Genomic DNA, 25,812 nt, shown 5'->3' with positions numbered 1-25,812 from the left:
AAGTCAGAAAGTTAGAAGGGAGGTGTGGTGATGCTCTCAGACAGCAGTGAACAGTGCAAAAAAAGTACCAAAAAAGTCGCCCACTTCTACCAGTTATAAGGTTATTGGCTGAATTGGTTGGCAGAACTTACTTTAGTAAACAAATAGGTGATTTTAAGTCTGGAAAGAAAAATCATGAAGATCATTCCCAAACAAACAAAAAAGTCAAACAACATGCTGAAACCTCTTGGCATGCAGGTTATAGTTTATCTTGGAATCTGCACATATTAATTTAAGAAATGCACACTTAAAAAGCAGGTCTTCATTGGTTTAATTGGTCAGCTTGGCCCAAAATTGGTTAATTTCGCCTCTAGATGATTATCCTACTCTTTAAAAAAAAAAGATAAAAGAAACAATTTAAAAAAAGAACATTTTTATTTGTTTGTAGACGTTTTCTGGTAAAAGCGAGTGACTAAGAACTGTAGTCGGTGAATCATTCAGCATTTGATTTGCTGGTTCGTCCCCATTTCTTTCCCAACCTGGAGACTGCGCAGAAGGCGTCGGGGGAAAAGTGCATGTGCAAGCAGAACTAAGAAAGTTCGCAGACCCGAGGTGCAGGATGTCCCGTTAAGGAGAAAAAAAAATCCTGCTGAGGAGCAGAAGCAACACAAGCTGACGGGCTGCAAGGACTGCGAACGGCACTTACCGCACAAGATATACTGTTAACCAGAGAAAATGGGCTTTCCGACGATATTCAGTTGTCGTCGGAGTCTTCTCAAATTGTTTTTGCTTCAGTTCATCGTGTTCCAAACAGTAAATGCTCGTCCTTCTCCTATTATCAGGTTTCCTGGAGACGATACCCCCAGAACAGACAAAGAAGTTGCTTTGGTAAGTTTCTGTCTTTTTTTTTTCTTCCTTCCTCAGGATATGTCTAAGTAGGTCAGGCAGCAATGAACTGTTTTTACCCCTGGAGTACCAGAAATGAACAGGAGTAGTTTTCACATTATTTATTTCTTATTGCTCTAATTTTATATAAAGATACCACAAGAACGCTAACCTATTATTTTATGTTTTTATCCAAACTTTAGCATTATCTAAACAAGTTTTATGGATGCCCACAAGACAGATGTAATCTTATGGTGCTCAAGGATACCCTGAAGAAAATGCAAAAGTTTTTTTCTCTGCAAGAAACTGGAGAGATTGATGCCAAAACTGTAGAGATCATGAAAAAACCCCGCTGCGGTGTCCCAGATGTGGCCAATTATAACTTCTTCCACAGAAAACCCAAATGGCAGAACAAGGACGTCACCTACAGGTCAGAGAATTAACAATAACACACATGATTAGAGAGGCTATGGATTATGCTATAATGGGAGTGAGTGCCAATCCACTGTGACTCCAAATTAGTTCTCAAACAATTGCGGAGGTTTTAATCAGCTTTGCCTGCAAAATGGTTATGGCATTACCACTGGGTGTGATCTAATAGTTTTTGAGTTACTTGGCATGCTGCACTTTAGGAAACCGTTTACTGCACAGCACTATTTTAAAAATCTGTTGCTTTAACAATTGCCCATAAATCAAAGTTGTTGTACTGAGACATATTTGCCCCTGTCTAACCCTCTAAAACCGACCCCACCCTCTCCACAGCCTCCATTCCACACTACCCCCATCCACACAGTCTTGAAGTGCTTGCATCTTTATGTCTCGCTAACACCAGCATTCCTACACAGTATGTGTCAGGTCCTTTGTTTTCATTCTGTTTGAGGTTTACTATGATGTGGATGTAGTTTATTTATATCAGCGGTTTTGCATGTTCTGATCATTCCAGCCTCTCTGTCTGTGTGTTTATAAGAAAGACTGGAAGCCAAAGACAATAACAACTATGAGATCTTAGACTGTTTTCAGGAAAAGGACTGTGTAGACAGGCATACAAATGGGTTTGCGGCTGAACATTGTTTCAGGAGGTGCTTTTACAGATTACTCATATTGGCCTCTTTATTTTCCATGATCTTTAGTAATGAAAGGAGAATTTGCAACACTCACAGGTTGTCCTGATTGGACAATTCAAGTCATGCTTGTTTTTTTTGTTCTACTCAATTTGTAGAATCCTGGGTTACACTCCCGATCTGGATGAAGAAGTCATAAATGATGCTTTCTTCAGGGCCTTCAAAGTATGGAGTGATTTCACGCCACTCACTTTTACTCGCATCATGGATGGAGAAGCTGACATCATGATTAATTTTGGCCGCAATGGTATACTATGTGTATAAACATCACACTATATAGATATTCCATTTGTTATTTGAAAACTATTGTACATCTGTACTCAGGTGGGTTTACGAGAATCACAATTAATAAAGAAATGTATCAGTTTGTTTTATAATAATACAATTGTAAGCCCTCAAAATCCTCCTTTTATTGGATCTGCCACATCTTTGTAATAGAATAAAGAGATTGTACCACAGGATAAAATTCTAAGAATGTTCCTATAATAATTAGCACAAGTCAATATTTAAACAGAAGCTCACCGAGTTCTAGACTAATGCTGAAGGAGCAAAAACATACATCTTTTTAAAGTAACATTCTTTTCAAAGTGACTCTACATCCCGCCATCCTGTATTTTAGGAATTCTTTAAAGACAGTGGGGATTATGGTATTAACCCAGTTCATTCCAAACATTCCAGCTAAAATAACCACTTGATATTTACCCGCATTCTGTCTGGTCACAGCTGACTATATTCAGAAAGAATCTAGTAATTATAGGGAAACGCAACTGAAAATCGGCCGCTGAAGAAGACATGGAATTGTTGTTTCAGAAACAGAAATCTTTGAATACATGGACAAATGTCACATCATGTCTTAAGCAGTCAGTATACATGTTTTGATTGGTTAATGATGTCATCAATAGAGCATGGAGATGGTTACCCCTTTGATGGCAAGGATGGCCTCCTGGCTCATGCCTTTGCTCCAGGCCCAGGAATTGGTGGAGACTCTCACTTTGATGATGATGAGCAGTGGACACTTGGAGAGGGGCAAGGTAATGCAAGAATGCTAGTTACAAAAAGTGCATGCAGCAAAACCACCAGTGATGATTTCTTAAATTTATTTAGTTCTTCATTTTTTTGCTTAGACTGTTATGTAAAGTTAATTTAAAACTTTGTCAGGTGAGAATTTGAAATTGTAGAAACTAATATAACTTTCAGATGCTATTTTCCAAGCATCTTTTTCTGGCACCTGACATCATATCAAACTACAGCCATCTGGAAGCTAAATTTAAAAAAAAAAATCTCTATTGCACACATTTGTATTCGCATCCATTGACCCAGATAGTTTTACTCCCAAGTACTTCCCCTTTTTAACATCCTTATGTCTGGATATTTAATTTGTATGGAAATAATCTATAAACCTATTTTCCATTTCTCTTGGTGCTAGTCTTAAACAGATGAACAGATGAGGATCTCTTGGATGAATTTTTATTTTCTCAATATGTGTTTGTTGTTCATACTGTTACATACAAATCATTTGTACCCTGCATTATACAGTTTGGTTGGACATTTTTCAAAGCCTACTTTGAAACTGCTTTCCAAATTCTAGACAACAATATTTGCTTTAACTTCCAGGAAGTTGAAGCTTGCTATGTTATGTTAGCTTGCTTGCTATTATTGTAACAAAAGTTACCTTCTAAACATGTGTGAAACTAATGCTACAAAGTTTTATAGTGAATTGAGAAACCATCATATGAAATCAAACACCATAGAGCAAATATTCATATATCTTCACTCCTTTCTATGTATGCATTCTTTGTTTTACAGTGGTGAAGGTGAAATTTGGCAATGCTGATGGCGAGTTTTGTAAATTCCCTTTCCTGTTCATGGGCACTGAGTACAACAGCTGCACAGCTCAGGGTCGTGATGACGGTTTCCTATGGTGTTCCACCACTTACAACTTTGATGAAGATGGCAAATATGGCTTCTGCCCTCATGAATGTAAGCTTACCCAGTGGGTCCCTTTTTTGTTAAAGCATATACTATATGTTTGACATGCAGCTGTGATGTCTGTTTGGACATTTTGCTTTTGAAACTTGTGATTTTTGTGGCCCCACATGACCTTAGGCGTGATGTGCCCTACTTGGATCTTATTGAACCAGACAAAACATTTAATTAGTCTTTCAGTACTGGTAAAGCAATACTTAATATCACATCATAGCTATACTCAAAGCTGTTCTGTTGTTTTTGAACATGAAGAAAGTAGGTTGGCCAGGAAAATGCTTTTTTTTTTCTTTAAATTTGTTTTATTTGGAGTGAATTATGGAACATTTCTTCTCCAAGTTACTGCCCCACTTTACAACATGAGGCTTTGTCAAACATTTTGTTTATCTCTGTTATGTTGCTGTCCATGGTACTAACATGATCAGATGCTATTACAACTAACTGCCAAAATACACATGTTCAAAGTCATTTTATGTGATAAAAACATGAGTAAGGCCTGTTTGCACTGGAGTTTTCTATTTTGTTAAACTTTAGTTTTGAAGTAAAAAAAAACCAAACAGTTCCAATGTACCTATTTTGTTAATTCAAGTTTATTGTGTTCCCTTGTGTTATATCACTACTTAGTGATCAAGGGTTTTGTATTACAATTGAATTTCTTATTTTAGTTAGAAGAATGTAAAAACAAATACTGTTTTTAAATTTATTAGGCCATCTGTAACTTCATTTGGTTTGTGATTTGCAGTACTTTTCACCCTGGGTGGAAATGCAGAAGGGGCTCCATGTAAATTCCCCTTCAACTTTCAGGGGGAAAAGTATGATGGATGCACCACTCAGGGCAGAGATGATGGTTACCGCTGGTGTGCCACTACTGAGGATTATGACCGCGACAAAACGTATGGCTTTTGTCCTGAAACTGGTAAGTGGTGTGTCATGTGTTGTCTCTTATTCACATAACATATAGTAAAATGAAAGATAATCACATCAAGTTGATGTCCACTTAGGTGTGCATAGTGGTCACGGCCTTCATTATGCAATAACACTTAAATAAATAAATATTTCACTAGCGGTGCTTTTTTTGATGAGCAGTGCATAGTGCCTTGCCATATGTTGGGCTACAGGAATTCTGCAGCTGCGGTTTTTGGTTATGCTCGTGGTGGGCTGAATAGCTATAAAAGTATTTTAATGTGCAGTAGCAGGGCCTATTTTCCATTCTGTCAGTGGGGCTTGTTTTAGGGTTGAGGTACTGGGGTAGGGAGAAAGGCATACAGGGAGAGGTACTACCGTTGGTGCTTTCATCTGATTTTATTTGATTAGGGATGAAGCTTTGCTGTAGAGTCCTGTGTGAGAACTTGTACCGAATAAGAAATTATACTGTTTTTTTGTTTTACTCTTTCTTTCTTTCTTTCTTTCTTTCTTTCTTTCTTTCTTTCTTTCTTTCTTTCTTTCTTTCTTTCTTTCTTTCTTTCTTTCTTTCTTTCTTTCTTTTAACACAAAACCACTCTTGCCAGACTGAAAATGATCTCTCTTTGAAAGAAAATCAATTTGGATGGGTGCATTTTGGTTGTGTGCCTAATGGATTAGTTATTGATGTCGTGTGTGTTGTGCCAGCTGCTTTCATCGTGCTATTTCTGAACATCATCTGCACTCATTTCATAATAACCCAAACTTTTCCAGAAAGAAAAAAAAATCACTTTGCATAGTGAATTTATAAGATAATTAAGCAACTGAATTCAGTGCTTATTTTGCATTTACTGTTTTGCATTTTGTTGCTGTTACCAGCAATGTCAACAGTGGGAGGCAATGCAGATGGAAGCCCCTGTGCCTTCCCTTTCACCTTCCTGGGAGACACTTATGAATCTTGCACCACCTCTGGACGCAGCGATGGCAAAATGTGGTGCGCTACCACCAAGAGTTACGATGATGACCGCAAATGGGGTTTCTGTCCTGATCAAGGTAAAAGAATTTGCCAGTGGTATTTGGGGATATTTTTCCCAAGAGCCAGTGGATTGGAAGACACTGAATCTATCTTTTTCTTTTTTTTCTTTTTTTTACTGTGGAAAGATAATAGATATTTGTTTAAACTAACTTGTTTCTAGGCTACAGCCTTTTCCTGGTAGCAGCCCATGAATTTGGTCATGCTCTTGGTTTGGAGCACTCTCAGGACCCCGGTGCACTGATGGCCCCTGTTTACACTTTTACTAAAGACTTCAGGCTCTCCAATGATGACATCAAAGGCATCCAGGAGTTGTATGGTGAGAGAAAATGCCACATAGAGTCTAATACCAATAAGTGCCTGGGAAAATGATTGTGTTGTCAGTGGATAATTTGCAGACCCCTTTAAATAATAAATACTGTGGTAAATCTGACAACAGGTGTGCCAACAGACAAGCCTTTGCCTCCAACCCAGGGTCCTGTCACTCCAATGGATATCTGTAATGAGCCAGTGATCTTTGATGCTGTAGCACAGATCAGAGGAGAAACATTCTTCTTCAAAGACAGGTAATCATCTCAGTTAGCAACTTGATGTATCTTTAAAAAAAAAAAAGACTTCAATGTAAGAAAAGTCTGAAGCCCAGGCAAAGTGTTCTAGATATGCAAGCTGTAATGTTCCCAGTTGCTCTTTTGAGTCTTAAATGTGATGTAAAGGCTGAGTTTGTGAACACTGAAAGCACTGCCAAAGTCCTGTTAAATTTCCTGTCTGTGATCTGTGCGAAGAGCGATAAAGAAAACGAAATTGCCTGCTTCAGGCTGTATCGCGTGACTGAAACACAGCAGCCTGCACCAACTGGATTTCACAATCACATCACTGCAAACAATGAGCAGTTTAACATGAGGTTTCTTGTTAATTATGGTTTCTCTTTTTACAGTCTTGTGCCACTTGAAGATTGTGAGCATATTGTTGTTTTGTGATATGACAATTAGTAAGAGTTGAAAACAAGCTATCCCTCTACTCACGCAGTGACAACCAAAGTAGTCATCATTCATAAACAGTCTACACTCCTCTTCTCCACCGGCGCCAGTGAATCCAAAGTCATGTAGCTTTACTATGTGTCTGCTGGCTGACTCTGTAGAAAAGAAGTTGCATGAAGTCCTGTGGTTCGGTCAACAGTCTTCGTGAGTCAGGGTACTTCCCGTAGAAAGATGAACAGTTTCATTGCAACAGCTGAAGTTTGTTACAAAGAGCTTACCCCAGTGGCATGTTACAAAAAGGAACTGTTAGGACAAACAAATGATGGGTTAGCTGTTGACATTGTTGACACAAACACTATAATTTCAACGTTAAGAGCTGCATATCCTGTCACAATCATTTGGAAATCAGCTAAGAGTAGATGCATCAGCAAAATGCTCAAGAGTCAGTTAGCTTGGCTTTTTTCACTGAGTTACAATATTTTTCACCTTGCTGTGGCTCTAGCAGAGAGTGTGCAGCGAACCATGAAACTTTGGATCAGTTGTTGGTCATCAAGTCAGCTGAAATGATCTTTTTCTTCCATCTGAAACATTATATATCTTATTTAACTGTTGGGACAATTTTTTTTTAAAGTGAAAATTTTATTTTCACTTTAAGCATTGTTGAAGTCTGAAAATGCACACAGTCACATTAATGTAAGGGCAAGAACAAGTTTCCGACATACCTCGGCTCTCAGGTCACCGTTGTTTAAATGAAGCCATGGAAAAATAATATCTTAAAAAAGAAATGACATTGTGTCTAAATGATAGGATGACAGCAGTGCTAAGCATCACCTACCTGGGTGGAATGTAACAGATGATTAAACTGTCATTTTGCAGAGAGATGGTATTTAGAGCAAACTGGTTCAGTTTAAGGTGGCTAAAAGTTCCATATACATATGTTACACTGAAATTTAGCTGAGCTGTAACATATTTAGACATTTTCCTGTTTGCCAGATTTTTTAGCACCATTGTGCACTAATCTAAGCTGTTGTGTGATGTTTTCAAACACATTTAATTCAATATGACGTGAATTTTAGGTTGCTATGTGAAAATTTAATCAAGCAAAGTTTAAAAGTTATTCTGAAGATCTGGGTGGGAAAATGAGGACATAGTATTATGAAGTTACTGTAGTGAACAAACAGTATATTTCACTGAAATCTGGGATCGGTAAAGTTTTAGTACAGGCCTGTTGGTCCAACTTCATAAGTTGCCTGAAGGGCATGTCAGAGTTGTATGCTGCAGAGTTCTGGTACATGCTAAGTTTTATAGCTTTACAGAAAGAGCTGTACCCTCTGGGCTCTGGGGCTAAGCTCACTTGACTCTCCCACTGTAAAAGTGGAATCTCTCATTCTGTTAGCTCAGCATATTTATGTTGTGAGACAAATCTTAACATGATGCAATGAGTAATACTTGCAGCACTCCCTGAGCTCAGCATATAAGTGGGTCTGTCTGTCTCAAGGCTTAAGGAGAAGGTACTTAGAAAGTCTGACTTATAGAAAATGTTTGGCCAACCTGCTGGTTAGGTCTGTTCTGAAGCGTAAAACCAGTAGAGATTGTTGTGACTGTTGTGCAGAGGCTGGTGAAAAACTGTTAAGAAAGACTGCTGTTTTATAGAAGCACTTTTGTTGAATGGTAGTAGTTAAAGATAATGACAGTATAAAAATACAATAGGCCTCACAAACACTGCCAAATACCTGTGACTGAACTTTGCTTTTGAATGTTTCATTATTTTCTGACTTTTTTGGTGCACTTTAAACATATTTAGACTCAAAAATGATAAAGATCTGTTCTCCATCTACTTTATTCTTTTTCTTCTGGTTTGTGAATGTCGAATGTTTTCCTTTTTTATGTACACCACAATCCATGTCTGAGAGGATGTAGCGTTAAACCCCACAAACCAAACTTTTTGTTTTACCATCATAACTCTCAAAGAAATACTTTGGTGTACCTTTTCCAGCTTCCCTGACAGATACTATTGTTACTCTTTCTTCAGTTGTGAAATTCTTTCTATCTTCTTTTTTGTTTTTGCTCTGTTATACAATTTTAGTGCCTTTTCCACAATGCATTTTAGGCAAACTTATAATGTGGGTCAGTACATTGAGCCATTTAAATCAATGTGTTAAAAACTTATATTTCTCACAAAGCTCAGTTGCATTGTCATAATCATCAACCTGTATTTTTACACAGTTCAAACAGGACTTTGTTAAGAACAAATCCAAGATCAATGGATTATCTACTTCAGATGTTCGGGTTATTAGTAATTACCTGTATGAAAATACAGGTAAATAAAAAAAGAATAAAACAGACTCAGAGATCTAAAACAACAGGAGTGCTTTAGAAAAATCACTTGAATATTTTCTGTACACGTATTCCCCTTACCACCCCTAGGCAGATCTTGTTTTTCCTTTTATTGAGTGCATACTGGAAGAAAAGAGAGGGAGGAAAGGATAAAATTAAAGCTCTGCTACAGACTGAAAACCCTCTGGATATTGTTAGTGCACGAACAGCAAACTGATCTGCAAGAACACAAATAAAATAATGACATTCGTAGATGGTTGGTTCAGACTGGAATATGTCTCATCTTTCATCCTGACAAATGTAACTTTGGGCAAGTGTTATGTATGCACACTTCTATTTATGCTTGTTTGTAAAGTTTTATTCTCATCTTCACTTTATCATTATGACAACTGATCTTTGTTTTTGGCAAATCTTTGTCTGTCTAAAAAATAGGTCAGTGGAAAAGAGTATGGTAAGCTGCTATTGTTGCGCAGCTGTGTATTGGAAATCCGGGCAAGATGGGTCTTGTTCCGCTGGCGTCTGCAGCCTTAGTCCTAACGAGAACCAGATGCTCATGAATCAGACCATTGTGGCTGGCTCGGCCAGCGAAGCACTTGCACTAAAACCCCGATCTCTTATACACACAGACACACATGCTTTTTCTCTCTCTTTCTCTCCCCACCTCCTCATCAGCCCCCTCTGGTCCTTTCACTCTTACTTCTTCACTCTTATTTCTTCCCTAGCCTGTCTAACTCATGATTGCTCATCCACCCACTCTCTCTGCAGGTTCCTGTTCAGGTCAGTCAACTTTAGAAGCAAACCCAATGGACCAATGCTAGTGGCCACCTACTGGCCTGACCTGCCCGCCAAGATAGATGCTGCCTATGAAAATCCAGAGGAAAAAACAGTCTTCTTTGCAGGTATTCTGAGGAAAGCAAGAGACTTTGAAAAATGCACATTTAGATCTGTTTTAATATTGACATAACCCCGCACTTATAAGGTGATGAAGGAAACAGATGCATTACTTTTAATGAGTAATGAAGATGTGTCTTCCCCATTTTACCACTTGGATGCATTTCCCCTAATGGTCAGCCATTTCTATTACCTGAAACTTTAGGAGGCACCAGAATGTAGGCCAAACATTCTTAAGTGCAGTGTGGACTCTTCCAGCATACTTATTAGTGGTTTATGAAATATTCACAGCATTTTACAAATATGACAACTTTCCTGAATACTGATGAGACTTACATGATATATCCATCAACTCTAAAGACATTAAGATGGTTTGGTAAATGTTCGACTTATTATCTCACTGCAAAATTGGTTCATAGAGTTAACCCTTGTGTTGTCCTTGGGTCAAAATTGACCCCTAGGTGAATGGCAAACAAGTATATGGGAATCCCGAGGACAACACAAGAATAAATGATTAAATGTTGATTTAAAAGTTTAGTGATTTTCATTAGAATAACATTATGTATCCTAAAGGTGAGTTCTCTTTTTAACTTACTCTTCTCTCCCAGGCAATGAAATTTGGATTTATAGAGCTGATCAGTTGGAGACAGGCTACCCGAAAAGGTTGTCCAGCCTTGGCCTCCCCACTGACCTGCAGCAAATCGATGCTGCCTTCAACTTTAGGAAGAACAGGAAGACTTACTTCTTTGCTGGAGACAAATTCTGGAGGTAAGGAGAGTTAAACTTTGTGCAAAGATTTGCATTTAATGTAATTAAAAGCCCTGTGTGACTCAACCTAGCTCTTGCAATTCAGGTCATAAACTGTTGCAGTTGTGTGCTATATCTGAACTGAGTTAGTGTTTGGTGTGACCTAAACGGTACAGTAACTCAACAGCTTGTAGTTTTTGCACACATGAAGCCGTAGTGTTTGTTTTATCTGGGAAAGTGCCATCATATGTGTTTCTGATGCACTTTATCAGATGCAAACCAATGAATGTCATTCAACAACAGAGGGTCTTTAAAAAAAAAAAAGTGAAATCATGGCTATCTCACTTCTATTGTGCATATTGCACTGGTCTGCAGGCTCTTTGGCCTAAACAAACAGGTACAGCATGCTGGCCATGTCCACAGTCCCTGTCCAATTGTAAATCGACTTTTTAGTGCATTTACAGCCACAAACCTTGAGTAACTGAGAGTAAATCATAATAACAATGCAGCCAGAACAGTTTGCCCTAACTAACGTCCTATGTTATTAAATAGCAATGATATTAGTCATTATCTGGCTGATGTGCACACACCCAATTTTTAACAGGCTAAAACAGAGAGCAAAGCAAAGCAGCAACTGTACTTTGATAAAAGGACTGTGCATTATAAAAAAACATTTTTTAAATTCTTTGGGTATGGGAGCGACCTAGTTAACAGTCTGGATTGTTACTCTACTTCTTTTACTTTTATTCTCTTCTCTAAATGATGCAAGAAAGGAACAACAGTTTATGAAACTGATGGTCAGATTAGCTACTAAAGCTCTGAAGGCATCCTCTGACAAAAATGTCAATACACTACATATTTTTGGCACAGCATAGAGTTGTTCGGTGCTAAATTAATGCTATTAATGTAATACATGTCATATGTAAAACCTCAGATGTGATTTCATTGTTGTGTGTTTACAGATATGATGAGACCAGCAAGACAATGGACTCTGGCTCCCCAAAACTTATTGCGGATTCCTGGAATGGCATCCCAGATGGCATTGACTCTGCCTTCAGTCTTAATGGCATTGGTAAAATAATACTTTTAACAAGTAAATTTGACCAAAATATGGCAGGAACAGTTATTAGTATGTGAATGAATTTGTTGCACGATTCATACCATTGTGCCATTGCTGTACTCTATTTTCCAAGCAAAACTGATTTCAAGCTTTCAAGATATGGCAGTATTTAGGGAAAAGGATAAAAAGCTACACCTGCAACTTTGTTAGTTACAGAGCAGTGTAGTTCTTTCCACTGAAAACAATATATGAGTATAAGGTTTCATAGGTATATCATTTTAGAACACTGTCATATTTTAATTAGTACTAAACAAAAAGAACAGCTCAAACTAAGCAGGAGAAGTTTGATTCCGCCACATTTCATGGCAGCCCATGCCAAAGGAATGTCAAGACATTTGACTGGAAAATATGAATCAACCTCACTATGGTAGGAAAAGTCACAGGTTCCCCAAAAGGTCTTATTTTCTGGGAATTGTGAATGTTTGTACCAGATAATATAGAAAGCTGTTGAAATATTGGAGTCCTGAGCAAATGGGGAACTTCCTGACTCTACCGCTTCTAGAGCCATGGCTCCAATATGCCAAGAATATGCCACACAACTGTTGCTATGCTCTGATAACGACACTAGTGTTTTTATGTGTGTGTGATTACTGTCTGCACAGCAGCATTCCTTCTGGTAAAATTGCAGGAAAATCCAGTCAGCTCTATCAGTGAGTCTGGCACTCTGCCTTTGTCAGTAAAACTCCTCATATACCAGAATTGAGCAAACAGTGACGCCTTCTAGGCAAAAAAAAAAAAAAAAGTGTTTAGAGGAGTTGGCTACACAAAGAATGTCAGGAAGGCAAATAGACCATAAGGAGTATTTCTGAAGTCAGGGAGTGATCAGTGGTTTTATAATGACAGAATTGTTGCATTTTTTGTGAGTGAATATCACAGGTTAGTTGACACTTACTTTTACTGCTGGTGCAAAGTGCATTGCAGCCACTGTAAGAAGTAAATGGTGAATTTTTAATGTGAGACCACCAGTAAATATCTTTTGAGATTCTCACTGTCAGCCATGTATACTTGAGGTCAGAGGTGGTTAGCAAATTTTTGCCTATGGCAAGCAACCAGGGACTTTTTCATTGCTTCTCTCCTAACATACAGACAGTGCTGTAAGTGTCACATAGCCCCTTCCCCACACCGTAAACAAACATATTTATATAAAGAAGGTCTTTCACCCTCTACAGAGGCGCCTCTGTGTACCTCCTCCTTAGCATAATTCAGAGAACGCGAGGCTTGACTTTGGCTTCTGATTGGGTATTTTAATTCTTGTACGCTTGTACAGAAGCTTGTTTATTTCACTGTTATTGCGTGGTAGTTTGTTTGACTCGAGCAAATTTAATAAAGAAAATTCTCAGCTTAGTAAATGTTTTAAACACAATGTGTATTCTGCTTGTCTTTCACAGACTACAGCTACTTCTTCAAAGGCAACCACTATTTCAAACTAGAAGACAGCAGCTTGAAGATCGTGAAGTTGGGTGAAATCACAAAGGACTGGCTCGGATGTTGAACATTTCCAAAATGTCTCACAACTAACTTGTGTAATGGTGACCTCTTGAGCCTCATGAGGACATTATTGTAGTATTGAACACAACTTAAGGTCGCTGCAGTGAAAACTGTTGTAATTTTTCTATCATGGCAACTCTGCACGCTTTCCTGCAGCCTGTATAACCGGTCTCCAGATTTGTAGAACGCCACCCCTGAACCTTCTTCGTAGGCTGAACATATGCAACTGGATATTTGCTACATTTCTGTGTGACTTTGACATTTTATTTGTTATGCTGTTATGCAGATTTATTACAATATGCACCCCATCTTTTATTATTTTATAGATTTTTTTTTCCCAAGTCAGACATCAGGTATGTCCACACTGCTTTAAAATGCAGTGCTATACTGTGCTGGTCAATATTGCCTTTTTATACAAATTTGATTTCTTTAACACCATAAGAGGAAATCATGTTGGCTTAGAATTATTTCAGTGTAATAAGTGCAGTTTAATAATTGTATCTGTTTAATTACGTTTTTCATTGTTGTGCGCTACATTTGAAAGAATGAATTTGCACAATGTGACCGAAAATGGTGCTTTTAGAGATCGCTTTTTGCATATAGTCATATATATACATTATATTCTGTATAACTATGTCTGATCGGACTACTTAGTATCCTCTGGATGTATAAAAGTAGTATTCCCAGACACATTATCCTTCATTTGATTAGCACTTTGTTTAGGACTATACAAGGGAGTGGCACAATAGGAAGACCAAATTATTTCCGTGTCAACTCCATGTTACATTTCCCTACACTAATGGTACAGAAAGATTAATGGCACAGGTTGCCTCTAGAGGCTGTATAGGTTTCATGCATAATGGAACCATGACAAGAGTACCGCAGTAGTATTGCTTAATTATCTTTTTTTACATGTTTTTTCCTTGTGATGGTTTGTTTATGCTTTTTGCACTGTCATCAATAAAGATGGTCAATATAATAAATCTACAAAATTGTGAATGATTAGCCATGATATGTGATCCTTATCCGCTAGGTACCAAAAAAAAAAGTGGGAGATCATATACCTTAGTGCACTGTATACATACTCTTGCAACACATTAGTGGTAAAAGTAGATCTATAATGCTTGTGTTATGAACTTACACCAGTGTTGCTTTGTCATAGAGTTCATCTTTATGATATATAGTAATGCTGGCACTTCTTTAAATTTTAAGGTTCTATAAGTAACAAGCGGGCTAACTTTAAAATAATCAGATATAAAATTCATTGAATAGAGCAAACGGACTTTATCTAAACCCCTGCAAAGACTATAATTTGTTATGAAACTGTGCCATCTTGTGGACATTTATGATAAATGTGTAGCCTTTGCATAAAATCAGTTATTTGCTCGTGACACCGCGATCGTCCTAACTTTCTTTAGCATTTACTCCCCCGGGAGTCCTAACCAGTGTTATTTTATCAAAGCACACAACCTACGAGACAATTTTAATCTTTTCCTATCTGAACCAATTTTTTTCGAGGCATCTAAATGGGATACCACTATATTTTAGATACTGTCGAAAGGGTACTGTCTAAAGTCAGTACCTTGCAAAATTTAGTGACAGTGTACAAACATTCACTTAACAGTCTTAATTCCCCACTGCACAGCGGAGGTGGAGCTTGAAGCTACCGGTTTTGCTCTCGCGTGCTTGAGTTTTGTACTCGTCGTAACTCGCGCTTGATACCGTTTGGCTCAGCAACAAATGAGAACAGGTTCTCTGTTGAGGAAGTGAGATGGTAACATCACGGGGCTACAAATTAGAACTTCAGCCGTCATTTCGCTCACTGGACTACGATGCCACCGCAGCGAGTAGGTGCCTTGCCGAGGCAACAATCTCTGCTTTTGCCTGCGGTCATCAACCCGTTTGTCCAAGACACCAAACTAAGCAACGCTGCTATAATTAAAGTGAGTATTTCTTCTTCTTTTTCTTCTTCTTCTGCTTTTTTAAGAGATTGCACAAAGGCAGGATTTTGAAGAATGCTCGTTTGGTAACAGTGTTTCATAGTGTGACATAGTGCACTCAGGCTGCTGTATCCAGGGCCTGTAATCTTCTCCAACACGGCTTTGACAATCAGCTTGTAAAGCCTCCTATGCAGCACAACAGACTGAGCCATTGGGAGCTTTCTAGAAAGCTTTCCAGCAATGTGGATTTCTAGGCTCGTGCATATTTCTGCTAGGTGGGAGGTCAGTTTTCAGCCAGGCAGCAAGTGACTTGAACACCAGGGAGGTTTGGGCCTGTAATTAATATGCATAAATGTACTCCTCTGCCTGCAGTGTGTCTTGTTGGGAATTTTCTTGGTCCCTCTTCGAGCTATCTTTATAACCCTGGTTCTGATGGTGTTATGGCCAGTGTCTGTCATTGTCACCTTCAAGCTGCCTCTGAAAGGAGCTGTGGAGCCAAGCACAGGATGGAGAAGGTAACTATGGATACCAGTAACATCCAGTCTTTCTCAGAGTTGGCCACGACTTTATCACACCTAAAGCAAAACAATAATAATATATTTAGCTTATTCTTGACATCAGTTTTGTTTACTTGCAAATGATCTTTTGCTTATTTATTTTTTCAAAACTTGGTTGCCCAGAAAAACTGTTTGGCTAATCTGGGACATCAATAACCCATTTGCCTTTTTTACTGCAGACATTTTGTTTGCTAAGCAACTGCATTCACCTTGCACGCCATCTTATCACCATCTGTCAAAGTGAATTGAACTACTACTACTAAACGCTTTGAACATATCTATCAAACAATAAACATATTGAACTTTAAGTTTTGCAAAAGTAATGAATTGTACTGAGGTGAGAAGAAGGATAAAAAGTCAGTTTTCGCTCATATGCTTTACAGAAGCAAAACATGCCAAAAAAATAATAGTTCCTGTAATAATGAATTAGCAGCTACTTGTGTTCATGTCGACTCATGCTTTTCTAGATCATATCCTCTTCACAAGCAATACCTCACCTCAGTTTCCTTCAGAAAGGAACTAGTCGGTGGGGGGTTAAGGGGAACTGGAAATGATGTTTTAGCCACTTTGTTCACCTCTGATGTCCAAAAGTAATAACAGACATTATAATTATAATAATTTTCTATATCTGTTTATATCTTGTATGAAAAGGACTCATTCCACTGGACTTATTAAACAGTATGTCTGTACATATAGTCTGAAAATGACAATTAGTTTTGTAGTCTATATTTTACTTGGGTGTGTGTTGGCTTCTTCACACTTGTTCACAGTGTAAACAGTTCTTGTGATCTTAGACTACAACATTTTTCATACATTTTGCAGATGACTGACAAAAAAAAAACCATAAGTTTAAACTATTGAAATCTTGTAATCTTGTGTCTTGTCTTTTTTTGACAGACAGGTTAGGCTGTTACTACAAAGCTTTATATCAATGAATTTGTGTTGTATTGCAGATACCAGTGAAAATCGCCACCCTGCTTTGTCGAACCACAGGTTTTTTTAACCTTGATAGTTTGTTTGCATTAGTAAAATGATGAACCATCCTTCAGCTTAAAGGCTGTATACTATTTTCGGAGCCTGTGACAAATTGCTCAGAAGCACAGAAAGTGTGACATGATAGTTTAAAGCAGGGCATAAGCCCACACTGCATAATGAAGGAAGTGAAACTTAACCATAATAACTTGACTGATAGCATACGTTAAAACGTTTTACTGTAAGAGCCGATTGATTAATGTATCTTTAAATATTCATGTTTGTATTCTCTTTAATTTGTTTCATATTAAGTATGTGAAACTAAGTTCATAATGTCATTCATCATTTTGTATCTCTGACTCCATAGCAACACCCCTTCCTTCCTTTCTACAGTTTTTGAGGAAGCAATTGGCAACAGTAACATACTTTGCGCTTTAAGGTTAAAGAAAAGCACGAAATTGTGAAACGCATCCTGTTACCACAACACATCAGTCAATATACTGAACCGATAAACAAAGAAGGTCTAAATAGACCCATTAAAAATATTATACCAGCCCTTTTTATGTAAAGAATTTAGGATTTTCTCATGCAAAGCTTCTTGCACTGTTGTGTAGAATAGACAGTCACTTCCCATTCACATTTTTTTTCATTCACAAAAATTCAGCAATTTAAAAAAATATTTTTTTATCTCCAGATTTTTGTGTCAAAGAGTGATGGCTGCCTTGGGGAGGGCTTACTTCTTCAGCATGGGTTTTCGAGTGGTGGTCAAGGGTAAGCAGGCCAGCAGCCATGACGCACCCATCCTGGCTGTGGCCCCCCACTCCACCTTTTTTGATGGGATTGTCTGCGTTGTAGCTGGCCTGCCCTCCACTGTCTCCCGTGTCGAGAACCTCGCCACACCCATCTTTGGCAGTAAGATACTTTTTGCATGATTGTTTCGAACAGGAAAGTAGGGACAAACTGTGTTTGTTATAGTCCATTTCCATCTGCCTTCACCTGAATGCACAGTTTCCCACTCTCTATGAAACGTGGGAGAGCTTGTAATATATATACAATGGAATGTCATTACTTGCTGCCTGTACTGGGTATCAATTAGTCCAGTACTTTGGAGTTGTCATTGACATAAATCCTTGTTATAGTAAGTAAAATTTACAAATGCACTCTATGAAGTAAACACGAGCTAAGACATTGATTAATATAAGCCTTTTCATCCATCTTTTTAAAAGTAATAACAACACATAACTCATTTCATATCTGTCACATGTGATTTGTTAAACAGTGATATCACTCTGTCTTATTTAACGCTTACAAACGAATGCAAATAACTAAAGCCTGTGCACCAGATTAGTGGAAAATATGATCAAGATTACTATATTCTTTTGTATGTTCATTACCATTAATCTTTTGTTCTCTCTTTAGGGTTCCTTCGGAGTCTCCAGCCAGTGCTGGTATCTAGAACAGACCCAGACTCCCGGAAGAACACAATCAACGAGATTAACAAGAGAGCCAAGTCAGGAGGCCAGTGGCCACAGGTCTGGCACTGCAGTCATTCTCAATAAAAATGACTTTTATATGAATTTATTCGTTGTTTCCAAAGGAGCAAAACTGTATTCAGTGTTGACTCAGATTATTTTAAAAGCAATCTTTGCAATTTTGAGGGGTATTATTTTACCATTCAGCAAGGATGCTTTTTTTTTTCAGGTTCTTATATTTCCAGAAGGAACATGTACAAATCGCTCATGTCTTATCACGTTCAAACAAGGTAAGATATAAAATGTACATTTTGTGTAGTGTAATCATTAGTTTAATTTCTATCAGCATGTCAAATGCAAATAAAAAAGATAACATTTTACTATACAAAACTTAGATCTACTACTGTATTATAGAACATTTAGTATTTTCTCTTAACATAAATCAAATCCATTTAATACATCGATTTCATAACAGAGAGTGCTTCTTCGTACGTTATTCCATTTAATCAATATTTGATGTGGTTTGTGTTTTAACTTTTGGTTAACTGATGCCTATAAGAGTGGTTCTGTATGTGGTGAGAGAATGGAGAAGTCAGAGTAAAATCATATAGTTTTACAGCTATGCACTTCATATTTAACTACACGCTGTGTGGTTTTTTTTTAATTTTAATACCTATTGTTCCCCACACCACTTTTAGGTGCCTTCATTCCTGGTGTTCCTGTGCAGCCTGTGCTTCTGAGGTATCCTAACAAACTGGTAAGTAGGGTTGTGACAGTAATAGATTTTCATTTTTCGTACATATACATACACAGCCAGTAATATCTGTTCAGTGATGTAGTGCAAAACTATAGGAATAGTGTATATATTGGATTCCCTGTTGGATTTGTAGATTTGCTCACAAACAAATGAACAGTCGTATTTTTTATGATAGTTTCATTTTATTGGAGAACGACTTACTTTCTAAATCTTTTACCTTTTTTTGGTTGTGGCTCGGCAGTTCAAAGCTTCAATTCCCTCCAGATTTTCGTGAGGATTGTGGGCTTGTCTCATCATTGTGTTCACTAGGAAATCTAAAAGCATGACATTCCTATATATTTGTAAATGATTTTAAAATTTATACCAGTGTTGTAGTGGATAATATAATATGACACAGTCCTATGTGCAGACTGTCTTATACCAATGTTAAAGATTCAGGAATGAATGAATAATATACTTGTGTTTTTTCTCTGTAGGATACAGTGACTTGGACATGGCAAGGATTCAAGTCGTGAGTATGCTTTATAGAGTTTTGCCTCGTCCAGTATACATCACTCGATCTATAAGTATGCATGTCTAAATATGCATATTTATAAATTGCATGCATTTGTAAACTGTCACTTTTTCCCAGAAAATAAACATAATTATTGCACAATTATATGGCTGCCTTATTTTTACAACACTGTAGTTCTAATGAATGAGAATGTATAACAGTTTTTTTGATTATGCAGGAAAACACTTCTGCTTTTGACACTGTGCCAGCTCTACACAACAGTAGAAATTGAGGTAAGAGATTTTCTGATTTCTCGTAGTGTTTGTATAATAACATTATCTCATGAAGTCGTTTAAAGAGTTTTAGTTGTTTTGGATATATGATGTACTCAAAAGGACTCTTTTAAACTAAGGCTAGCAGAAGTTTTTATTTTCCTTTTTGGTTTAAGTGTACTTTTTGTTTGACTGTTCTCATACACTTCTCATCTGTTTACATGCTTCCCAGTTCCTCCCACCTCATATCCCCACAGAGGAAGAGAAGAAAAGCCCCGCTCTGTTTGCCAGCAGAGTACGAGAAACTATGGCCAAGTAAGTGTTCATTAGTCTTAAGCGTATAATGTATTATGTAAAGCAATTTATGTTGCCTTTTCGTAAAGAGGTTCTGTGCAAAACCACATTGCACTGCATATTGCTCAAATGCAAAGTGGAACAATTTGCTATAGAAAGTAAAAGTACTGTATAAATGTTTAAATAAGTCATAAATATAGTGTTATGCACATGCAAGGCTACTAAGCTGATAAGAAAATAAACAAGTGGTCAGTATTGGAGAGTGAGTGCAATTTGTCAAACTAAATTTGCATTTTTTACTGTCTTTAGGTCTATATCCATGCACAGTGAATCTGGCTATTGCTTTGCTATAATCTTTGTGTGCCTCCTTTGACTACTATAGTGAGTTGATTAAATGTCTGCAAACCTTCTATTTTTAGGGCTTTGGGCGTTCCTGTGACAGACCACACATATGAAGATTGCCGCTTAATGATCTCAGCTGGTGAACTCACACTTCCGATGGAGGCTGGCTTGGTTGAGTTCACTAAAATTAGTCGCAAACTCAAGTAAGAACATGTAATATGAGCGTTACCAAAAATTGCAGTTAGTACTGACCAATGCAGCTTCAAAGGGTTCTTATTGTTGTTAATGTTGATTATGATATAACCTGTCACCATTATGTTTGGCTCAACTAGTCTGAAGTGGGACAATATAAGGAAGGAACTTGACGGTTTTGCAACCATGGCCAGCACCTGTAAGGGGGGACGCATAACTATTGAGGAATTTGCCAGTTTCTTAAAGCTTCCTGTCAGCCCAGTCCTCGAGGATCTGTTTAGACTGTTTGACAGGGTGAGAAACTTGTATGTTAAATATTTGTTAAACATTATATGTTGAAATCAACTGAACATTACCCTTTTCAAATATCGCCGTGGCGTGGCACCACTTCACAAGGTTTTAAAACAGCCAGTATTTGGCCTGGCCAAGCGAATGACATTTATTAGATGGACACATTTGAATGTGAATGATCAGTAAAATAGTGAAGTTCATTTTACTGATAGCTGTAGTATTTATGTAAGTTTAGGCACTTTAGAAAAACTTCGCTTGCAAACCCTTAAAAAATAAAACACCTTTTATATTTATTTTTATAAAGCTCTAATAGGGTATGTGAAATGAAGTGAAAGTCCAATACATTTCTGTGTCACAGTGCTGCACCAGTTGGAGGGGGAAAGCTACTGAGTTTCATACTTTCTGTTCTCTTATCTGTGTTCATCACTTTCAACATGAGTCAGAGAGCATGTGTTTACTAAAAACTGAATGTTACCTTGTATCATGTGCATTTCATAAACTTGTTATCAAATCACTATAGTAGTAAAGACTTAATCAAATAGTATTATCACTATTACCAGACACCGAATAACAGCAGACAACAAGCGCTTGCACCATAAATGATTAAATGCTGTCGATCATAATAATCTTTACATTTAACAGCTCATCTGTTCTAATTGACCTCTCTCTCTAGAATGGAGATGGCACTATAGACTTCAGAGAATATGTTATCGGTGTGAATATCCTGTGTAGGCCATCTAACACTGAGGATGTTCTCAAAATGGCTTTCCAGGTGAGACCATACATTTCTCATACTGATGTGTTCATATTGGGGGCTGAATATTATGCAAATCTCTTGGAGTGAAGCAAGAAAAATTACAACAGCTCCTTTATTGACTCGCCCAAGGTAGCACTACTATGGTTTTTGCAAGGCAAATGACCTTCAAGGGTATTTATACATTTCTGTATAAATACCCTTCTGTACACCTAATATGTTACTTCTATTGCATCATGCATTTCCTGCTGATAGTAGTTTTATCACTCTATCATGATAAACTAGTAGCTATGAAGGATATATCTGAGATGCTTAAACTGTAATCTGTGACAATTTGTGAGAAGTATAAACAGTGCAACTGTTATGAATATGAATATATATGATGTTTATATATGAAATATATACCCCAAAATATAAAAAGCATATACACTTTGCAAAAGGAATAAGTTAAATGCAAAAAATGACCAATGTTAAGATAAAATCAACCAGCCCAGCCCTTACTGTATGTGCACAGCAGCAGCTTTAGTATAGCAAGAACAAAGGCAGCATACAATTCACAGAAGGTTGCATAATGTCAGGCTAACAATGTGTGTCTGCTGTGAACATTTTGCTGGCCATAAAGTCAGATGCAATTTGAACTTACTAATCAAAACTTACTTTCTCCTGCTTCGTGCAACGTCCAAGATCATTTTGAAACCTTTTTCTTGAAAGTCGTTACTCATTTCTCACTTTTTATTATCTTTCATGCAGCTTTTTGACACAGATGAAGATGAGAAAGTCACCCATGACGAGTTTACTGCTCTGCTGTGCTCTGCTTTGGGTGTGTCAGATGTAGACATGACCAAACTTTTTGAAGCGATTGATGCCGACGGCTCTGGTTTCATTACCTTCAGTAAGTAGAATCTAATTGAAGAGAAAAGCCTAATGCAAAGCTCCCGTTATGTCTTGTGGCCTCTTATTTGATTCCTGGTGATATTTTGTCAAGAAAATGTTAAATAAATAAAATAATAATAACAATAATAATGGATTGCATTTATATAGCGCTTTTCGAGACCCTCAAAGCGCTTTACAATTCCACTATTCATTCACTCTCACATTCACACACTGGTGGAGGCAAGCTACAGTTGTAGCCACAGCTGCCCTGGGTCAGACTGACTAAATTGTTCAAAAAATAGTTCATTATTATTGTGTGTACAGCACCCTGTAGTTTTTCTCTGTTCTGATTCTTTAGATGAATTTCAAGAATTTGCTGCAACCCATCCTGAGTATGCCAAGCTCTTCACCACCTATCTGGAACTTCAGAGATATCAAGCTATCCAAGAAGCAAACCCAGGTGATCTGGAACTTGCTGGTCAGCCCAGTTCAGGGGAAGAACCAGAGGAGAGCACATCTGACAAAAAAGATGACTAAGACAGACCATAACTGTGACTTTTATTTGACTTCACTGAAAAGAGAAATGAATACAAGGCTGTTGCAGTCTTGTCAGCATATTCAAGTCACTGCAGCAGAAATGGTCATATATGGTGAAGCGCTTGCATTTTTATAGTTTTAGAAAGCTTTGATTTTCGATTTTAGTGCCTTATAGATAAAAAGCAACTTACCCCCAAATTTTTTCTGTCAGTGTATTTTTGTGTATGCTTTGCTATGACACGAAACACAGATGGGGTGCGTCATAGCAGGACAATATGTCTGAAAACTGGTCATTGTTTTAAATAAGGTTTACACCTATTCTTCAGTCATCACTGTGGTTTTTGCTGGGTTTTTACTGACGGAGATGAGCACAGCCTTGTGCACCTTATCCTTTGTCTTTGTAATTTTTCTTTAACAGAGTGGGAAATCTTGCCAAATCAACACAAATTTTAAATGTAAGCAAAGAGTCCTTGTGCTTCTTTATTACAGTATAATTAGAGTACTGTGAGCAACCCAGATATGTTCTGTTTTAAAATTTTGTCTACAGTGAGCATAGATGCTGTGCATTACACTTTTCCCACCCTCGGTGCTCAGGGACACAGAACTTGTAACTCAGCTGTATAATTAGCCAGAAGTTTGCTTTGCATGTGTATCTATTTGCATTTCTACTGAAGATTGTTGTTGCTGAGACAGCACCACATCTGTGCAGCTTTAAGTTTACTAAAGCAAATCAACCACTGAAAATAGGGCAATTTGTGAGCAAAAAGGCAACGGTGCTTCTACACAACAGCATATTCCAGTGGGGTATGCTTTCAGACCCGATTAACTAGAGGCATTGTTATTTATTTAGTGGGTTGTATTGCAATTATGTTTTGCTTTTTGTTAACACTGCAAAATGTTATTTTTAAAATAAAACAAGAACACAATCCTCTTTGCCATTTTTTTTATTCATCACAGAGGAAACTTGTAATGACTTTCATAGACTTTGTTTCTATTAAGGCATAAGTGCAATAAACAGGCTACAGCTGAACTGCTGTTTTTCCAAAATCACCACAAGGTGTCAGTAGTTACCCATTACAGTTCTGTTGTGTGTGCCTTTTTTCTTCACCCACTTGCCAATGTGAGTTAAAATACCTTGTGTCTATTTTGACTGTACCTTACTTTGATGTTGGCGCTAGACAATGAGGTTTAAACTGGGGGAGGAATTAAAGGCAGGCATGTACTGATAAAATTGGATAAATGTTGTTGTGCATGTTTGTAAGATTTACCTCATTACTGGCCAACATGGATGATTTTTTTAAGCTATGGATATCTATAGCATGATTCAGGGGTTTTTTCTGATTACACTTGCTATGGATTTAAATGTTAAAATTATTTGAATCAGAGAAATATTTATGCAAATAAAATAACATCCTTGCATGTCTTGAAAGAATGTGTCCACTTTTATCATTTAAGAATTTGTGGAATTTTCAATTTCTAAAAAAAAAAAGATTATAATCACTTATCATTTGGTACATATTGATCTGTCAACTGATTGGTGAAACTGTTGCTTTTACGTTTACCTTACGTTTTAGCACAACTGTGTGATCCTCCTCACCTGATCTCAGCAGAGAACAACCACTAAATGCAACTTTAGTCTTAATACAATTTTGGTTACTTTGTTCTCACATCTACAGAAACACAAAAACGCACAGTCTTGCTTTATATGCACAGACAAGGCAGAAATGAGTGATGGAGAGCGGCCTCTTCATTGAAAGCCCGCTGTTACACAAACTGTGATTACCAGCTGTGATTTCCACCTTCAATTTGTTTTAACCTTTTCAAACATACAGACGCTCATTTAATTTTAATCAAAATTGATGAGGTGGCATGGAATCAATTAAATCACATTGTCGCCGCGCTTACAACAGTGTGACTCCCTCCCTACCCCCAGCTTCTGCTCTTCTCTTTGGCCACATCTCCCTCCATCCTCACACTTTCCTCTGGATGGTTCTTGTATATTGCTGTATCCATTTGAGCCATGCCTGCAGGGCAATCCTGTCGCAGTAGATTGTGGGAGAGATGTGTTGGTAATCTGATTTGGTCTCCTCAGGACCTGAGTGAGTGATCAGCCTCTGTGGATGCGAGCTGGACACAGGCCTCATACGGATTGGGGACTCACCGTGCCAAGCTGGAAGGAAAGGTCAAACCCGACAGGCCTCACTCCTAAATTAATGTGACTCAACTTTGGGCCTCAATTTAACCGAGCTGCCTTCTCAGGCAAAATCAGAACCAGGAATCAGTCTTGGCGGAGTTCCACTCTGCAAACTGAAATCCATCTGAAATCCATTTAGTGTATTTCAAAAAGTTTAAGGATGATTTTTATGTTGCGCTGACAGGTTTGACTTTCAGTATACAAGGCAAACACTCTAGTCCAAGCAATCCCAAATATCATGTTTTAACATCTACAAATGCTGACCATATCCAAATCCACATTTTGCTCATGTAACTCCAGAAACAACAGAATAGTCTAATTCATCTGCTTTTATGTAATATTAATAAAAAAAATATGTCTGTGAAGGTTCTCAGTCATCCAGGTCATCGTAGTCAAAGGAGCTTGCAAAGA

General features: G+C 37.6%; 2 protein-coding genes across 2 annotated transcripts; both read left to right on the top strand.

The window, feature by feature from the left end:
- The first annotated feature begins 537 nt into the window (after window positions 1-537).
- On the top strand, window positions 538-14,446 carry mmp2 (matrix metallopeptidase 2). Its single transcript, XM_080885731.1, has 13 exons — window positions 538-867; window positions 1,068-1,294; window positions 2,084-2,232; window positions 2,888-3,016; window positions 3,792-3,965; window positions 4,711-4,884; window positions 5,748-5,921; window positions 6,065-6,220; window positions 6,341-6,467; window positions 9,981-10,114; window positions 10,715-10,874; window positions 11,816-11,925; window positions 13,362-14,446. The coding sequence occupies exons 1-13, from the start codon at window positions 715-717 to the stop codon at window positions 13,463-13,465; spliced, it is 1,971 nt and encodes a 656-aa protein (XP_080741857.1). The 5' UTR covers window positions 538-714; the 3' UTR covers window positions 13,466-14,446.
- Window positions 14,447-14,956: 510 nt separating this feature from the next.
- Window positions 14,957-24,587, top strand: lpcat2 (lysophosphatidylcholine acyltransferase 2). The gene is made up of 14 exons (XM_080885967.1): window positions 14,957-15,404; window positions 15,774-15,916; window positions 17,625-17,842; window positions 18,350-18,462; window positions 18,632-18,692; window positions 19,101-19,159; window positions 19,636-19,670; window positions 19,891-19,945; window positions 20,157-20,239; window positions 20,638-20,763; window positions 20,893-21,046; window positions 21,717-21,815; window positions 22,548-22,689; window positions 23,029-24,587. The coding sequence occupies exons 1-14, from the start codon at window positions 15,294-15,296 to the stop codon at window positions 23,205-23,207; spliced, it is 1,578 nt and encodes a 525-aa protein (XP_080742093.1). The 5' UTR covers window positions 14,957-15,293; the 3' UTR covers window positions 23,208-24,587.
- Window positions 24,588-25,812: the final 1,225 nt, after the last annotated feature.

Source organism: Rhamphochromis sp. 'chilingali' (genome assembly GCF_963969265.1).
Source record: "Rhamphochromis sp. 'chilingali' genome assembly, chromosome: 6".
NCBI classification, from domain to species: domain Eukaryota; kingdom Metazoa; phylum Chordata; class Actinopteri; order Cichliformes; family Cichlidae; genus Rhamphochromis; species Rhamphochromis sp. 'chilingali'.
The sequence above is the reverse complement of the archived record's forward strand: the minus strand, read 5'-3'. Positions and strand labels throughout refer to the sequence as shown.

What these genes read in the sequence shown, in the direction of transcription:
- mmp2 (XM_080885731.1), top strand. Translation starts at nt 715, where the DNA reads ATGGGCTTTCCGACGATATTCAGTTGTCGTCGGAGTCTTCTCAAATTG. An exon ending in TGGCTTTTGTCCTGAAACTG is followed by an intron (nt 4,885 to 5,747) that starts GTAAGTGGTGTG and finishes TGCTGTTACCAG; the next exon opens with CAATGTCAACAGTGGGAGGC. An exon ending in CTTCAGTCTTAATGGCATTG is followed by an intron (nt 11,926 to 13,361) that starts GTAAAATAATAC and finishes TGTCTTTCACAG; the next exon opens with ACTACAGCTACTTCTTCAAA.
- lpcat2 (XM_080885967.1), top strand. Translation starts at nt 15,294, where the DNA reads ATGCCACCGCAGCGAGTAGGTGCCTTGCCGAGGCAACAATCTCTGCTT. An exon ending in CCAAGCACAGGATGGAGAAG is followed by an intron (nt 15,917 to 17,624) that starts GTAACTATGGAT and finishes TTTTATCTCCAG; the next exon opens with ATTTTTGTGTCAAAGAGTGA. An exon ending in ACATGGCAAGGATTCAAGTC is followed by an intron (nt 19,671 to 19,890) that starts GTGAGTATGCTT and finishes TTGATTATGCAG; the next exon opens with GAAAACACTTCTGCTTTTGA.